General features: G+C 45.1%; 1 protein-coding gene across 3 annotated transcripts in view; it reads left to right on the top strand.

The window, feature by feature from the left end:
- CLUAP1 (clusterin associated protein 1) overlaps nucleotides 1-17,917 on the top strand; it is a 70,759-nt gene that overhangs the window by 49,008 nt on the left and 3,834 nt on the right. For 2 of the 3 annotated variants that reach the window (XM_032397717.1, XM_032397715.1), the window contains 6 exons: nucleotides 2,853-2,986; nucleotides 5,248-5,389; nucleotides 7,469-7,541; nucleotides 12,739-12,846; nucleotides 15,802-15,857; nucleotides 16,125-16,181. In XM_032397717.1, the coding sequence (XP_032253608.1) occupies nucleotides 2,853-2,986; nucleotides 5,248-5,389; nucleotides 7,469-7,541; nucleotides 12,739-12,846; nucleotides 15,802-15,857; nucleotides 16,125-16,181 (570 nt within the window). The remainder of the gene's footprint in view (nucleotides 1-2,852; nucleotides 2,987-5,247; nucleotides 5,390-7,468; nucleotides 7,542-12,738; nucleotides 12,847-15,801; nucleotides 15,858-16,124; nucleotides 16,182-17,917) is intronic. The other variant, XM_032397716.1, reaches the window with a different exon arrangement.

The raw sequence follows: 17,917 nt of genomic DNA on the forward strand, positions 1-17,917 counted from the left end.
GGGAGAAGTGTCTGAGTCCAGAGCTGGGACAGGAAAGTACAAGATCCTCTTGGGCTGGAGAGCAAGGAAATGCCCAGAGAATGAAAGGGGTCTGTCAAAATCCCTTGCAAAACAGATGCCAGCCTGAGTGGGCTTCCCCTGGTCAAACCAGGGACAATTACGCTTCAAAATAAATAAATTAGTGTAATGGGTTATAGACCATTGAATGAAATGGGAGACCATGAGTTCTTACTGAAATAAAAGTGAACATACTGAAAGCTGATGAAGAGAAGGTACTTCACATAGTTTCAAAGTAGCTCCACCCAAAAGTACTTAGTAATTACAAAGGAGAAAAGAGTGACTTCGCATGAGAATCCTGGCAGACAACCGCTTAATCAGGTGATTAATTATTGAATGCCAGGGTGAACTCCGCCTGATGTTACAGACTCCACAGGGACAAGTGGGGAAATCTGAGCGGGTCTGAGGAGCAGATTGTTGATAGTGCATCTGTGTTTATTTCATGTTTCAGTGATTGTGTCATGGTTGTGAAGGAGAAAGTCCTTATTCATAGGAAATATACACAAATATTTAGAGGTGATGGGACCTCAGATCAGCAACCCACTCTGACCTAAGTTAGGAAAAAAATGCTTTATGTTCTAATCCAGCTGTTTGTAAGTTTGTGATTGTTTTTCAATTTAAAACTCTTTTATCTGCTGATGCTCTTGTGCTTGTCAGTGTTCTGGCTGGATCAAGTTAACATGGCATGAATGTGCCTTTAGCACTAAGTATATATGGAATAGTGAAATGAGGGCACCATTCATTTCTTGGTGACTCCCTGTATGTATCTATGTATGTATGTATTATTTATTTATTATTTCCCCTTTTTTAAAAAGATTATTTTTGCGAGAGGGGGAGAGTGCGTGTGCAGAGGAAGGGGCAGAGGGAGAAGCAGACTCCCCTTTGAGCAGGGAGCCCAACGAGGGACTTGATCCCAGGACCTTGACATCGTGACCTGAGCCGAAGGCAGATGCTTAATCGACTGAGCCACCCAGGAGCCCTATTATTTCCTTTCCTTTTTTTTTTTTTTGAAGTATAGCTGACACACAATGTTACATTAGTTTCAGGTGTACAACATAGTTGGTGAACACCTTTTAATATATCTGTTGTTGCAAAATATCTATGATATTTGATAATTCTAAAAACAAAACCAAAGCAACAGTATGGATACTTAAAAGGGGTTATGATATATAGGCCATTTGTTTCAGAAAGCTAGGGAAAATTGTGTTTATCACACTGATAATTGTTTTTTAACTTTTTTTTTTTTTTTAAAGATTATCTATTAGAGCGTGTGGGCTCGTGCATGCATTGGGGAGAGGCAGAGCGAGAGAGACTCTCAAGCAGACTCCCTGCTGAGCACAGAGCCCAACTCGGGGCTTGATCCCACGACCCCAAGATCATGACCTGAGCGAAAACCAAGAGTCAGACGCTTAACCGACTGAGCCACCCAGGCGCCCCACTGGTATTTCATATTTGAGGAGCACATACCTTTAACAAATTGCTTTTATTTTTGAAGTCAGATAAATTCACTAGGTTTAATCTGACTTGTTCAGAGAAATAGTTGCCATCAACGTGAGTTGTTTGTTCAGAAACTCACCTTGTCTTCCTGTGAGAGTAAACTCATGTCTCATGTGGGGTTTTTAAAGCACTTGTAGCAAATGGATAGTGATAAGATTATTTTCATGATAACATCTTGGAAATGATTAGTGTACTTAGTTGAAAAAAACTCAACCATAAATAAACAATGAAAGTGTTGCTTCCAAATATACACTGTCTTTGACTGTCACAGAGAGTGTCTGGGCTCCTTCGATGATTTTTTTGTGGACCCCATAGCATCTCAGAGACCTGTAGGTAAACCGTCACTGAGCCTTCGTGGGGCATGACACCTTGTGCCAAAGTACTCGTGGGGAGAACCTATGTCAGGCATCAGGAACTAAGGAGAGTTGGGACGTCAGAACTCGGAAGGCAGTCACACACTCAGCTGGCTCCGTTCCAGACATTGTTCCTAAAAAAAAAAAGGCAGATCACCACTGAGCCACCGGCCCGACCTGGCCAGCTTTCCAGACAAGACAAGTGTGAAGACCGTGCGTTTATTCTGATTATCCCTTGTCAGATGAACTTGCTCTTGTGTGGGTTTTATCCATTATCTTTCTTCCCCTTCACTTTCTTTCTCTGCCCCTGCTGCACAGGCTCCCTCCAAAAGCTGGGTCCACTAACGGAGCCGTTTGCTCGCTGACTTCACGGAATGGTTTCTCTGCTTTAGTCCGTAGTTGTACTTGCCAATGGGAGGGAAGAGAACCTTCTCTCTCAGTCCCAGCAGGCAGTGGAAGAGGGCTGGGACCACCTAATACTTCTTTTTGTCCCCTCCTAAATAAAGCCATACGTATGGGTGCGTATATTCTGTGAGGCAGATATTTGTAACTAGGGGAGTGAGCTGAACGATACGAATAAAGGCAGACTGACAATCGAGAGTGGTATGGAAGCAGTGTGAGCAAGTGAGCTGCACAAGAGGTCTGGGCCGGCTCCCCTCTGCTCAGGACACTGTTCTTTCCATCTTCATTAGTTTTCCTGGGCACAAACACCCTCTTCTCGTGGAAAAAGGATGATCATTTTTTCTGGGCCTATGTGACCTCCCATCTGGAAATAGTTGGCTAACTGAGTGATGGCTTGGGGGAGGGTTTGCTCTGTGTGTCTACTTTTGCTTTTATGTAGCATGATGTCGCTGTGCCTGAGGAGCTGTGGAATTCCTCTCCTCCAAGAGTCAGGTGGGAGTTCCTTACTGGCACATTGTCTCATTCATTTCCTGTTCAATGCAGGCGCAGGTGCAGAAGACTAAAGATCTGCTCAATAACGTGGCCTCTGACGAAGCTAATTTAGAAGCCAAAATCGAGAAGAGGAAATTAGAACTGGAACGAAATCGGAAGCGGCTCCAGACTCTGCAGAGTGTCAGGTAGATCCGAACACCTGAAGAGTGGGTAGAAAGTTGTCTTCAGAAGTTCAAGCAGGGTGAGGACATGTGGTCAGTGGTAGTAGCCTCTCAGGTGTAAGGCCATCTGGAGTGAAAGTGCGCGGGCCACGCGCATTCTAAGAAATGCTCTGCCAAACTCATTGTCTTTACTGCTTTCAGTATGCTTGGGAAACTGCTCAATTCTCGAACCTCCCTTCAGGCTTTTATAGCTTCTTGGAATGCAGGGCAGAGTAAGTGAATCCAGATGGTGAAAGTTATGCAAGGCTCGAGGTGGAAACAGAAGCATACTCCCATTTCTTGGTTTGAGTAGATTTTAGATCTTTATAATTTTTCACCAGTAATTCATCTTTCTTTTGACTTTCCCTCTCTGAAAGTACCTTTTTCCAGGGAATATGAATGGATAATGGTGGTGCACAATACCTTCCAGGTCTTCAGAGCCTTTCAAGTGGGTTCCTCACGTTTTCTTGGAACCGTTCTCTCTCTCGTTGTACACCCTCCTTCTCTTGCTCCGTCTCTTTGTCATTTTTTCTCCTGCACCACTACTCATCCTTTTCATTCTCCCTTTATTTTTCTCTCTCCACTCCATCTGTGTAGCTGCTGCATCTGTCTAAATGTCGTACTTTTTGGAGATACTGGTGACTGGGCCACACCCTGGCTACTGTCCTGACATCTGTGGGAAGGAGGCCCTGGGGACATGAGTAACCCAGGGAGCACCAGCCACAGGCAGGCCCATGACCCTTCCACCTTTGGAATCTGGGCCACCTGATAAATGTGTCTCATTAAACAATTCTGCCTCTTGGGCATAAATTCATTTTTGTTAAGCTTCATGGCCTTTCAATAGAAAAGTTTCTGTGTTTTGCTCTAGTCCCAAAGATTTTTTTATTATTTCTGAGTGTATCTGTTTATATTTTTAAAAGAAGAGTGTTTTCCCTTTAAGATCGAAAATAAGAGAAAAGAATAGATTCAGCAAACCAGTTGAAACAGGTTTTTGTGTTATGGTTTTGGTTTTAGATTTTATATTGTTAAAAACTTAGATTTAGGGGCGCATGGGTGGCTCAGTCAGTTAAGCATTGGACTCTTGGTTTCAGCTCAGGTCATGATCTCAGAGTCATGAGATAGAGCCAGCCCCACATCAGGCTCCCCACTCAGCAGGAGTCTGCTTAAGGATTCTCTCTCCCCCTCTCCTTCTGCCCCTCCCTGTGCGCACTCTCTCAAAAAATAATAATAATAATAAAGTCTTTTAAAAAAATTTAGCTTTAATTTGTAGCAACCTATGTTTCCCTTTTTTGGGGACTGAATACATTTTGGAGCATTCAGACAGCAGAATATTATGCTCAACTAAGATAATGCATATATTTAACTTCTTGATTTTGTGAGGTGTATATGATGCATGATTACTTTTTAAGTCTTTATTAAAATCCAGGGCATGTTGAGTAAGAAAAAAAGACTGTAAAACTTCATTGAAGGTAATATACTTAATGATGCTTAAAAATACATTCCTATATGTGTCCATGCATAGAAAGTCTGGAAGGATGCTTATCAAATATTAAGTGCTTATATCTGGTGATAGGATTATGAGTAATTTTTTTTAAAGATTATTTATTTGAGAGAGAGAGAGCGAGAGAGAGAGCGAGAGAGCACGAGAGAGGGGAGGATCAGAGGGAGAAGCAGGCTCCCCACTGAGTGGGGAGCCTGACACGGGACTCGATCCCAGGACCCCGGGATCATGACCTGAGCCGAAGCAGTTGCTTAACCAACTGAGCCACCCAGGTGCCCTGGATTATGAATAATTTTTACCTTAGTCTTCATTCTTTGGGGATTATTTCAGATTTACAAAGAGCTTTTGATTTTTTTTTTTTTTTTTTTAGATTTTATTTATTTGAGAGAGAGAGAGCGTGTGCACAAGCAGGGGGAACGGCAGGCAGAGGGAGAGGGAGAAGCAGGCTTCCCCCTGAGCAGGGAGCCCGACACGGGGCTCGATCCCAGGACTGTGGGATCATGACCCAAGTGGAAGGCACCCAGGTGCCCCTAAGAGCTTTTGATTAAAAAAAAAATAAGTATGTTCCTTTCAAGGGGAGGGAGGAGAAAAGGCAAATTAACTTTAAGCAGCTACAAGTTGAAGAACTGTCCCCAGCTAAAGGCTTTCCACAGCAAACCATGATGGGACCTGGAACTCAGAGTACTAGTTCAAACTTCTGTATGTTGATTAATCTTTCACTTTTTATTTCATTCGGTTGTTTCAGGCCAGCCTTTATGGATGAATATGAGAAGATCGAGGAGGAGTTGCAAAAGCAGTATGACATTTATCTAGAGAAATTTCGAAATCTGGCTTATCTGGAACAGCAGCTTGAGGACCATCATAGGATGGAGCAAGAGAGGTTTGAGGTAAGTACTTAGCCCACATCTCTGTACAGACCATTCCTTCTGCTGGGTTAGTTTGTACTTGTTGACGTGTCAGTTTGTAAATATCATTGTAGAAAAAAAAAATCTGTGAATGTTTTTTCTCCCTGATCAAGTCTGAGGATTGCTCATGGAATTCTTTTGTTTTGCTGTCAGTGTAGCCTGGCCTCCAGGGTTGTCAGCTCTCTGGTGGGTTTGGTCGGTTCGGACTGCGGACAGGACCGACACGTGACCTGTGTCATTGCACAAGACTCAGAAGGGCCGGTGCTTGCTTCAATGCTGTGCTATCACTGGCTTGAAATTCTTCATAATTTTTAAGTGCATTTTAATTTGCACTGAGTCCCAAGAGTAGGTAACTGGTCTTGGGTAAAGATCTAAAAATTTGCTTGGTCAGTTTAGTGAAAGATTTTCAGGGACCCTTGTTAATTGAATCATCCAAACCAGTTTTTTGTTTTTGTTTTTAAGATTTTTGTTTATTTATTTGGCAGAGAGAAAGACAGCAAGAGGGGGAACACAAGCAGGGGGAGTGGGAGAGGGAGAAGCAGGCTTCCCGGCAGAGCAGGGAGCCGGATGTGGGGCTCGATCCCAGGACCCTGGGATCATGACCTGAGCCGAAGGCAGACGCCCAACGACTGAGCCACCCAGGCGCCCCCATCCAAACCAGTTTATCAGAGACTGCTTTTTATTTTATTTTTTTAAAGATTTATTTATTTATTTGACACAGGGAGAGAGAGATAGCGAGAGAGGGAACTCAAGCCGGGGGAGTGGGAGAAGGAGAAGCAGGCTTCCCACGGTGCAGGGAGCCCGATACGAGGCTCGATCCCAGGACCCTGGGATCATGACCTGAGCCGAAGGCAGACGCTTAACGACTGAGCCACTCAGGCGCCCCTATTATCACTTTTTGAATTGCCCTAATCCCTTGGGGATATTTCTGCTTAACCCAAGAATGGTCGCTTGGAATCTGTGTTCACGATGAAATTGGTCTACAGTCTCCCTTTCTCACACTGTCCTCGACAGCTTTTGGTATAAAGGTTATGGTAGCCTTCCTACAAACCTGGGTGTTTGAATGAGGTGAAGCTGTTCTGGGGTACAGGAGGCCTGGCTGGGGGTGACTGCCGCACTCCTGTGGACGAGTTTCTCTCAACAAGGAGCCCATTGCCACCATTGCTCTAGGTTAGGGGCAGGCTGCGGAGCAACAGGGTCCAGGACAGGCACGTTTTGAGGGCAGCGAAAAGAGCCTGGAGTTCAGGACGTTTTAAAAGTTGGGTATCTGGGAAAGAACAGAAAAGGGCCAGTGAAGGTAAAATGAGCATTTCGTGCTATCATGTGGGGCGGCCGCTACGAGCACAGAGTGTGCCGGAGAACGTGCCTCAGGATGCGTGTTCTTCCATCCTTCAGCAGCTACTTGGCTCCTTTCTCCTGTGCTCTCCTCTCTTCTCTATGCTTATAGCACCTGGCCCCTAGGGCTATCTCATGCATGAAACAGTGCTCTCTTTTTAATGTTTAGAACAATAGCAAAATTTTAAAAGTCAATCTCCTCTCCCATTCTCTCTTTTGATGGTAATCAGGGCCACATTTTGTAACCCAGCTGAAGCATTAGCTTTTGTCCCCCTAGGAGTTAGACTAGTATTTCTTTCTTTCTCTTTTCATCCTGATCAGTCTCACCATTTAGCATCTTTTGGGGCTGGAATTGTGCAGAGCTTTAGTCTTTAGGAGCAGGAGGCCCGTAGTTGATGGATTTGTTCCTGTGTTGACATCCCATCGCGGCACACGTGATCACATGTGATGGCCTGTCACCGCGTTGTTCCGTTCTCTGCAGGGCTCGGAGGGCCATCTGCACCGCTTCTGGCTGCCTTCCTTTGTCTGGGCTGCTCCTGCTGGTGGAGAGCGGGGGCCCTGGGGTCCGGCCCTGCTCCTTGCTCAGGCGGTGTTCGTTCTCTTCCTGCCGTTTAGATCTTCGCTGGTTCTGCAGTACAGACTTAGCCCTACTTACCCAAATTCTAAAGAATAAAACAGTCCAAAAAAGGGTCCTCTCTTCTGAGTCTTGTGTTTGCTGTCCCATAGGAAGCTGAAAACACTCTGCGCCTGATGCAGAACAAGCTGAAGGAGGAAGAGAAGCGCCTGCTCCGGAGTGGAAGTAAGGCGACGCTCACAGATGGGGCTGTTTCCTCTGGGCGGGCGGCAGTAGCCTTGAAAAATCTTTGTGTCTATTTTATTTATTTTCAAAAGGCAGTTTTCTCGCAAGTTTTCTATCAGGTACCGTTTTAATTTATGCAAGAGCTTAAGAGGCTGGTTCAAATTACATAACATTTAAAGCACTTTGGTTTTCTTGTCAACTAAAATACCGTTTTCCTGTTTAAATGATACTGTTAGTTTGAATTGCGTATAATATGTAACTATGAAAGAAAACTGGGTCTTGGAGGTCTGTAGGGTTCCTTACATTAGGGCAGACTGATAGAAAGCAAGTGTCGTAATGCTGTGCATGTGAATGGGTCCCCCTACCTACCTATCCGTCAGAGGTCCCCCAGTAATCCAAGATGGTTCAGTGAGGCTGTCGTCTGTGGGGAAATGGGGGTTACCTATATATAGGAGCTCAATGCTGGGGAGGACTGTTCTCCGTCGCTGGTTAGCGAGCTTCTCCTCGAACTTCACTGAGGTGTCAGGTCAGGCTCGGGAGCCGTAGCAGCGCACGGTCTTCATGATGTATTCTTCGTGCTGCGTGTCTCAGGGTGCCTCCTTCTCTTGCTTATTGCTCTCTTTTTTTATGATGAAATATTTTATTCTCTTGTGCTTGAGGATACTTTACCTGGAGCTTGGCTTGTGCGTGAGCTCTCTCTCTGTCTCCTTTTGCACTTGTTCTATGCCTCTCTCTCCTAAATCTCAGGAAACTCTGGAAGGAGAATAGGGACTGCTGGAAAATCCTTTAGGGGCAAGTTTAGGGAATTCCAAGGGCCTCTCTAGCCAAAGCAGCCCCTCACCTTTATGGTTCCAGGTCAGCCAGGAGAGCCTGAAGCAGCCCTAAGTGATAAGTCTGCATGGAGTTTATCCCCTCCTGAGAGGCCCGGCACAGGTAAGAGCCCTGATTGGTTAGCTGTACCCTGCTCCGTTCCCGGGCCAGCATGTAAGACCTTTCTCACTGATCTTGATTTAGTCTTCTGAACTCACACTTTAATTTTGTTATCCATAGGTTTGGGATCTCTTGAAGGGCAAGCATTCATAGGAGCATCTCTGATTTACTTTTTTTGGAAAAATAATTTCCAATTTAAACCAACTGAATAAAGATAGCACTTAATTAGCTTGGGGTGGGCAAAGAAGTTAGGAAAATATGAAGGACCATTCTCAGTTCTGTTCACCCTAAAGTTCTTAAGGTGTTCTGTCTTTCTTTGCTATATATGTGGGAACATTGACCAGAGAATTGGGATTGGGGGGAGATATAAAAAGGAAGACTTTCTGAAAGACTTCTCTGAACAGAAAAGCCTAATAGGACATGGACATGAATTAGGGGCAAGAATGAGCAAAATTCAGGAGGTGGAAGAGATCATCGTGTTTAGACCACTCTGCAGGCAGCTGATTTAGTGCAACAAAGCATTGTTGAATATCTCTTCTGGGTGCAAAGGATTCGTTAGTGGACAAAAGACAGGGACCTTTGCTTTAATCAGTCTACTTGCCAGTGAGGAGACAAACATCAAGCAAGCTGTAAGCAGAAGGTGAAAAATGCCCTGGTTGAGGGAGGAGGGGTGGCGGCGGAGGGGAAGTAGAGCAGAGAAGGGGATGGGGAGGATGGGATGGAATTGCATTTTATTTTATTTTATTTTATTTTTAAAGATTTTATTTATTTGAGAGAGAGAGTGAGAGAGAGAGCACAAGAGGGGGGAGAGGGAGAAGCAGACTCCCTGCTGAGCAGGGAGCCCGATGCGGGACTCGATCCCGGGACTCCAGGATCATGACCTGAGCCGAAGGCAGTCGCTTAACCAACTGAGCCGCCCAGGCGCCCTGGAATTGCATTTTAAATAGGGGGTCAGCGTAGGCCTCATTAGGAGATGCTATTTAAGCAAAGCCTAAGTAACTGGATCTGGGGAGAAAGGAGGTACCAGATGAGGAGAGTCCTGGGAGTCTGTAAGAGAGGATGGGAACCAGAGCCCAGTGAGGCGATGAGTTTTGCTAAATGTGTGAATACAGGACTTGAACTCAGGCAGGACAGACAAGCTGGAAGAAGGATCATGTGCCAGAGGCCTCCCATCTGATGCTCCTGTCTCCTCTGTTGAGCAGGAGGTGAAGTCACCAAATTGGCTTTGTGGGTTTGGAGGAAGGGACTTGAAGAAGAGAGAGAAAGTCTGAGTGCTTAGAGACAGGAGAATGCCCTAGGGGCCCCAGAGATTAAAAAGTATTTTGTTCAGATGCCCTGTAATAGAAGTAAGGGCAGCCTTCATCTTCCCACCATCCTTTTAAACCTCACTGCTGGTGGTAAATTCATAAAATGACCCAGAAATTTCTAGAAAGCACTTTAGTAACCTTGCTGTGGTTTTTATGGTGTAGTGAAGAGCAGATGTTCCTGCATTTACACTTATTTTACTGCATGCCTACTGCATGTCAGGCGTCGTGCCCGTACTCGGGACACAGTGATGGATGAGGTACTCAGGAAGCTCACAGTCTAGAACTGTGCCACCCAGTACCTAGCCACAAGCCATGTGTGACTCTTGAGCACTTCAGTTGTGGCTGGTCCAAATTGAGGTTTGGTGTTTGTGGAAAATATACACCAGGTCTTGAAGACTTAGTATGATAGAAAAGTAAAATTACTCATTAATTAATATTTTACATTGTTCACTTATTGAAATGATATTTTAGATATATTGGGTTAAGTAAAACATTGCTAAAATTAATTTACCTGTTCCTTTTTACTTTAACAGTTACTAGACAATTTTTTTAAAAAGATTTTGTTTATTTATTTGAGAGAGAATGAGAGAGAGAGAGAGAGAGCATGAGAGGGGGGAGGGTCAGAGGGAGAAGCAGACTCCCTGCCGAGCAGGGAGCCCGATGCGGGACTCGATTCCGGGACTCCAGGATCATGACCTGAGCCGAAGGCAGTCGCCCAACCAACTGAGCCCCCCAGGCGCCCGTTACTAGACAATTTTAAATTACATCTGCCACAGGCATTACATTTCTGTTGGACTGTGTTGATCTCAAAGGAGACACAAAGAAACTGTTTAAGTGGGTATGAAGTATCTCTCTTTGTGGTTTTGATATGAGTTCCTCTGATAGCTAATGAAATGGAACATCTTCTCTTTACTCATTGGCCATTCATGTAGATCTTCTTTGGAGAGATGTCTATTCATGTCCTTTGGACATTTTCAAATTGGGTTATTTTTTTATTAGTGAATTGCAAGAGTTCTTATATGTATTCTGGATACTAGATCCTTATGTGATTTGTGATTTGCCAATATTTTCTCTCATTCTCTGGACTATCTTTTCACTTTCTTGGTGATGGCTTTTGCTGCACAAAGTTTTAATGAAGTCCACACTATCAGTTGTCCTTTTGTTACTTGTGTTTTTAGTGTCATATCTAAGAAACCACTGCCTAATTTAAGGTCACCACGATTTATCCCTAGGTTTTCTTCCAGGACTTTTATAGTTACAATTCTTATTTAGATTTCTGATCCATTTTGAGTTAATTTTTGCATGTGGAGTGAGGTAGGGGTCCAACCTTATTGTTGGGCATGTAGCTATCCAGTTGTTCCAGCACCATTTTTTGGAAAGACTATTCTTTCTTCTTTGAATTTTATGGGCACTCTTGTCTGCCATACTTTATTTTATTTTATTTTATTTTTTAAGACTTTATTTATTGGAGAGAGAGAGTGAGAGCATACAAGCAGGGGCAGCGGCAGGCAGAGGGAGAAGCAGGCTCCCCTGCTGAGCAGGGAGTCCGATGTGGGGCTTGATCCCAGGACCCTGGGATCATGACATGAGCTGAAGGCAGACACTTAACCAACTGAGCCACCCAGGCGCCCTGCCATACTTAATTTTAATGCATCACTGATAACTCGGTGATTTCAGTGTCAGCATGCATTAATTTAGTGTATTGGCTGGAGTTTGTCAGAAGAAATCATGTTGAGCCTGAGAAACGTGTTGATATTTTAAAATTTGTAATACTTGATTTATATTGCATGAGGTAATGATATAATATCATAATATTCCTGGATGAAATAGAAAGTGAGCAAAGTTGAATAGTAATTTCAATTTATAGTCATGAATTTGTATTAATATTTCACCATATTCTCTGTATAGGCTTTTGTAAGGTGGTAGTTTTCAGATAGGTTGTGTTGAGGCCCGGGCAGGGTGCTCTTCCTCACACTTGCCCTGGCTCCAAGGTTAGCCCTTCCATGCTGGAGAGCACAGCTCTTCCCTCCATGGTGAAGAAAGCAGAGCACTTTCCCTTGGTGCCCAGCTAGATGCAGCTGCCATTTCATTACCCCCTATCACAGGGGCTAAGCGAAGCCTTTTCATAGATGCACAATTACTATCCTTCCAAACTGACTTCTGACTCGGTGATCAGAACAGCAACTGCAAACTCCTCCAGTTCCGTCCTTCCAAAACCAGTGTCACTCCCTGGTTGCAGGGAATCAGGCTGGTCAGTGAAAGCTTTTTCTCTCCACTGTGGAAACTCTCCTTCTATAGATTCACTGTAGGAAATGTCCAACCTGACTCCAGGAGAGTATTTAAGAAATTAATGTATAAGGCTGTTGCACTGAGAACAATCTCTGTTTATATTTGTTTATGATGAATTCTCTCCCGGAAGCAGTATCCTGAGTACCAGCTCTTGTTGCCACTCATTAGGTTGCCATCTTTCTCAGGCCAGCCGTGCTCGGCCATTCCTGGCCTGGTCTCCGTCTTCCCTGCAGGCTTGTTTGGCGCAGTCACTCACCTTTTCAGGGGGCTCCGCTTCCTCATCTTTGTTATCCACAAAGAGCTCAAGTTGGGGTAACATCACCTAATACTGAACAGAGAATGGTTTCCCCCCCCAACTAACCAAGAACTTTCAGCTACCTTGACAGCTGGCTATTCAACTTTTAGTTTCAGCTGCCAGAGTGTTTCTAATTGATATATTCTGATCCACTTTTGTCTTGCTTTGGAAGATTGTTTAAAAAAACAAACCAGTATATCATTGTCTACAGTAACTCCTAAGTATCTACAGGCGAATCTGAGTCTCTTAAAATCTAATGCACTAAAAGAAAGGCTGAGAAGTGTAGATGGTTTTGCACAAGAGCCTTGTGGATAGAAGCTGTTTTAGCGGTAATGATGGAGCTGCCCTTTTGTTTTGCGTACTTGTGTTCTCCCAGGTAATGATGACTCGGACATTGACATCCAGGAAGATGACGAATCTGACAGTGAATTGGAGGAGAGGCAGCTGTCCAAGCCGCGGACGGCCATGGAGGTGCTCATGCAAGGTACCGCGGCTGCTTTCGCTTGCCCTCCCTGCTGTGCCCTGTCACAGAACACTGGCCTCCTGTGTATCAGGATTCAGCTCTTAAACTGCTCAGTGGTCACCTTTGCTGCTAATACTCTTACCTGTGGTCCCAAGAATAGCTGATTCTTCTTTGTGGCCTGGGATTTCTCACAGAGGCCACGGGAATACACGGCTTCTGCCACGGAGCTGTGTTCTACCCGCTTTGGGTCCACACTGCTGTCAGTGCAGTAGCATCCCCTATAATCAGAGAACTAATGCACAGAGAAAGGACTCAGACAACCATCTCTGCCATTTAAAAAATCTTTTAGTTTCTACTTTTTCACTGCTAAAGACTCAAGCAAAAAAAATCTGTGGAGCAAATGTGGGTGTTCCCCGAGGGTCTTCTTCATGCCCCACTTTCCACCTTAGAGGGGTCCTGGTCAGTGGCTTGGGGATGTGTCCTTCCAAATTGCCTTTCCACACACATACCGTGAAATACACAAAGATCAGCTGAGACTTTTTTTTTTAAGATTTTATTTATTCATTTGAGACAGAGAGAAAAAGAGAGCATGAGCAGGGGGATAGGGGCAGAAGGAGAGGGAGAAACAGACTCCCCGCTGAGCAAGCCTGATGTGGGGCTTGATCCCAGGACCCCAGGGTCATGACCTGAGCCAAAAGCAGACTCTTAACCATCTGAGCCACCCATGTACCCCCCTAAGACATTTTTTAACTTAAATGGGACCAGACTCTGTGTATATTTCTGCAACTTGCTTTTTAAAAAAAATTATTATTAAATATATTAGAACAACTCCTCCCATGTCAGTAAACTAGAAATCTGCTTCGTTCTTTTTGACAGCTGCGTAGTATTCCATAGCATGACCGTACCCATGATTTACTTGGGCATTCCCATATTAAAAGATATTTTTAAAAAATATATATTTAAGTTATTTTCCTCTTTTCCTTGTATATACATCTTTCTGCTTATCTGCAGTGTTCATACCATTAGATGTGGGATTCTTAGGTCAAAGTTTATATAAATCTCTGTTTTGATAGATACTACTAAATTGCTCTATATTTGCCTTTAAAACATCTGTCTACCATCTGTTAATATTTGGAGCAGTTTGCATTTTTATATACATGGTACATTTCAGAGGCAAATTATCTTCACTTTATATTAAATTTTGCTAACTGCTCTTTTTTTTTTTTTTTTAAGGTTTTAAAATTTATTTTAGAGAGCAAGCGAGCACGGGATGGGGGACAGGGAGAGGGAGAGAGAATCTGAAGCAGACCCCACACTGGGTGTGAAACCCAACGCGGGGCTCGATCCCACGACCCCGAGATCATGACCTGAGCTGAAATCAAGAGACACTCAACCAACTGAGCCACCCAGGCGCCCCTTTCCTTTTACTTTTTAACAGGTTCATGATATAAATAGAGGTTAGAGGTTATGACTCCCATTCTATAGATGGGAGCTGAGGCTCTGAAAAGGTATGTGATTGGCTCAGGAGAACCTAATAAAGGCACTGGTGCTCCTAAATTCTGCTGACCGCTCAGCCACCAGAAGTAAAATCTAAGAACTATAAATAAGGGCTTTAGACAACATAAGGTTTGCATTTGCATTTTATCTGACCAAGGGAAGTCTATAATTAGCTCTTGGTGGTCACCCCAGGCCTGTCCTGAGTGAGCTCCTCTGTGAGCTCCCCTCTCTGCTTTTGCCCCTTGCGCAGCATGGAACTGGGTCCTGGGTGCTCCTTTCTCAGCCTTCGGGTGTGAGGGCAACTGTCTGCCTCCCGCCAAGGAAGGACAGCTCCTGGGTGTTTGCAGAAGTCACAGCCAGGCAACTGTGACTTCCAGAGGAGAGTGGAGAATCACTGAGATAATGTGGGTGTTTTGAAAGATGAACTAATGGTGAGCCTCAAAAGTTTTCCTCTTTGGAGCTCAGACATAGATTCAAATACAGGTAACATTGGTCCATGCAGGGAGACTGCATTTCTTTTTTCAGCAGATAGTAGAGCTGTTCTACCACATAGATAGAGCAGTATCCGGTGATTTTTTTTTTTATTATGTTAGTCACCATACAGTACATCATTAGTTTTTGATGTAGTGATCCATGATTCTTTGTTTGCAGATAATAACCAGTGCTCCATGCAATATGTGCCCTCCTTAATACCCATCACCGGCTAGCCCATCCCCCCCCACCCCCCTCCCCTCTAAAACCCTCAGTTTGTTTCCCAGAGTCCATAGTCTCTCATGGGTTGTATCCCCTTCTGATTTCCCCCCCTTCATTTTTCCCTTCCTTCTCCTAATGTTCTCCGTGCTATTCCTTATGTTCCACAAGTAAGTGAAACCACATGATAATTGACTTTCTCTGCTTGACTTATTTCACTTAGCATAATCTCCTCCAGTTCCATCCATGTTGATGCAGAAGTTGGGTATTCGTCCTTTTTGATGGCTGAGTAATATTCCATTGTATATATGGACCACTTCTTCATCCATTCGTCTGTTGAAGGGCATGTCGGCTCTTTTTACAGTTTGGCTATTGTGGACATTGCTGCTATGAACATTGGGGTGTATGTGGCCCTTCTTTTCACTACATCTGTATCTTTGGGGTAAATAACAGTGTGGAAGTTCCTCAAAAAGTAAAAATAGAACTACCCTGGGATTCAGTGATTTTTTTTTTTTTAACTTGTACAGGATGCATATTTAGTTTTCTGGTTTCTGAGTAGTGATTATATTTTATTACCCTTTTCCTTTTTTTCGAAGTGGAAATGTAGAAAATCCATTACTGTTTGTTGGCGGTTTTGATTATTTGGATGCGACTTAAGTAAATGTCTTAGTTGATTCTTGTTTTTCCCAATTTTCTAAAGGAAACAAGTCTTGAATGCCATTCCTTGCTTTTTCTTTCTTTTTTTTTAACAAGGTTTTCTTAATTTTTTCATGCTTTGGTTCTCCTCAGGAAGACCCGGCAAACGCATCGTGGGCACAATGCAGGGCGGAGACTCTGATGACGACGTGAGTCCCGACCAGCTCCCTTTAGCAGCTCTGTTCTTCCCGGTCTCAGGCTGGCCTCGTAGACTAGCTGAGCTGACAAGCTGAGTGCGAGGGGCTGCCTCTCAGCCTGGCCCGCTGCTGGGTGTGCTCCAGAGTTCAGCCTCCCAAGGAGCTGGACTCTTCTCTGCTTGTTGATGGCTCTTTTCTTTTCTTTTCAAATGAATGTGCTTGCCCTCCCCCCCCTTTTTTTTTCCTTCTCACTGTTCTTTCCATTCTCACTTTCTAAAGATGGAAGCAGCACCAGCTCTCTTAGGTAAATGCAAGAATTCCAGCTCCAAGAAGCAGGTTGGTTTTCTTTTTCATCTCGTGTGTGTGTGTGTGTGTGTGTGTGTGTGTGTGTGTGTTAGTTAGCCGGCTTAGGGCCCCCAGAGAGCCTTCCCCAGCAGTGATGCCTCTTGCTGGGCAAGAGCCACGCACAGCAGGCTTACAGTGAACGGTGCAGTTGCCTAAAGGTCCCTGGCAGGAGAGGAGGGTTGAGTGCTGAGCCAAGGTTATCAGGACCTTGAAGTATAACTTGGAAAAGAAGGGAACCTGCTGAGAAGGGAACCTGGGAACCCCAGGCCAAGACCAGCCCTCTCTTCAGTTCCATGCTGAGGAAGAAACAGGAAAGGGAGGCTCTCTTGAGACAGCTCTCAGAGAGGCTGGGCAGGAGGCTGCGACATCAGGCTGCTGGTGCCTTGAGTGTCCTTGAGGTAATACTGACTGGGAAACTCACTGGAATGGGCCCTGCTGCCAGGGCTGCCCCGTCCATCACCCTGGGTCTGCTTTCTTTGTGGCAGTCCCTGGCAAGCTGTGCCCACAGACCCCAGACCTCCTCATCAGGTCATCTGCCACGTGTGTCTGGAGCATGGCCCTAGTGGCTACAGAGGGGCAGAGCGTGAGCCTGACATTCTTGTACAAAAGATCCCTTTATTTAGTGCCAACAGTGGATTTTGTGACCAAAATCCACCGAGGGAAAGGTCACTCAGGTTTGCTGGCCAAGATGCACAGAGAAGATTGAGCCTTGAAATCACAGAAGGTAGTCTTAGAGAAGCAGAGAAACCACCTCAAACATTTTTTAATAGTCAGGGGTGGGTGGTTAGGTAGCTTCTGCCCATCCATCTTACCCATTCGAGGCAGGAGTAAGAAGTCTGGAGTGAGTCCTGGGGATGCCTGGACAGCACCATCTGGTCCCTCGTCTTCCGATCTGCTTGGTCATGCGCATAGCTTTCTCAGAACGAATGCCCAGGCTGCAGCTGACATCTCCCCTGTGCCTCGTGCCGCTTGTTTGCTCCCAGGAGGCTACCTGCACGCATTCCGCAGGCACACGGGCTTGTCCCCTGTGTGCTCACTCTGCCACTTGACAGATATTTACCGAGTGCCTGTTATGTGCAGGTGTTGTTACAGATTATGGGCAATACACCCCTGCCCTTAGGGAGCTTACGTTCTAGTGGTAATCAACTGGATACATCGGGTCATAATGGCAAGAAGAAAAAGCAGTTCGGGGAACAGAGTGACAGAGTTGAAGGAGGAGATTGATGTCTTTTGATCAGTCAGGGCGTGTCTCTCTGGTAAGGTGACACTGGGCAGAGGCCTGAATGCAAGGAGGGCTGTGGTGCAGGGAAGGGCATCCAAAGCCCAGGAAATGGGGTTCCTGCATTGGAGGACCAGAGATGGTGGCGTGACTGGGATGGAGTGGGCTGGGGGCAGGAGCAGTAAGAGGCAGTAGGGGCCGTGCAGAGCTTTGCAGGACGTGATGAGGACCCGGAGTTTTCTCTGAGTGCAGTGGGCACGGAAATCGTGAGCCCAGTAGTGCCAAGAGCTAACCGGCATTGAGAGACACCCATCAGGAGGCATTTGCACTGGTCCAGAGGTGCTGGCGGCTCAGCCTGAGGTAGTGGCAGCAGAGGTGTTAAGAAGTGGTCAGATTCTGGATGTTTCCAAGGTCAGAACCGTGAGGTTTTGTTAATTGGACATGGGGTGTGAGAGAGAGAAATGAAGGAGGCCTCGCTTGTGTCATAATGGGCTAATAGTATACATAG

The sequence above is a fragment of the Phoca vitulina genome, unplaced genomic scaffold, assembly GCF_004348235.1.
Source record: "Phoca vitulina isolate PV1807 unplaced genomic scaffold, GSC_HSeal_1.0 scaffold102, whole genome shotgun sequence".
In the NCBI taxonomy this organism is placed as follows: Eukaryota; Metazoa; Chordata; class Mammalia; order Carnivora; family Phocidae; genus Phoca; species Phoca vitulina.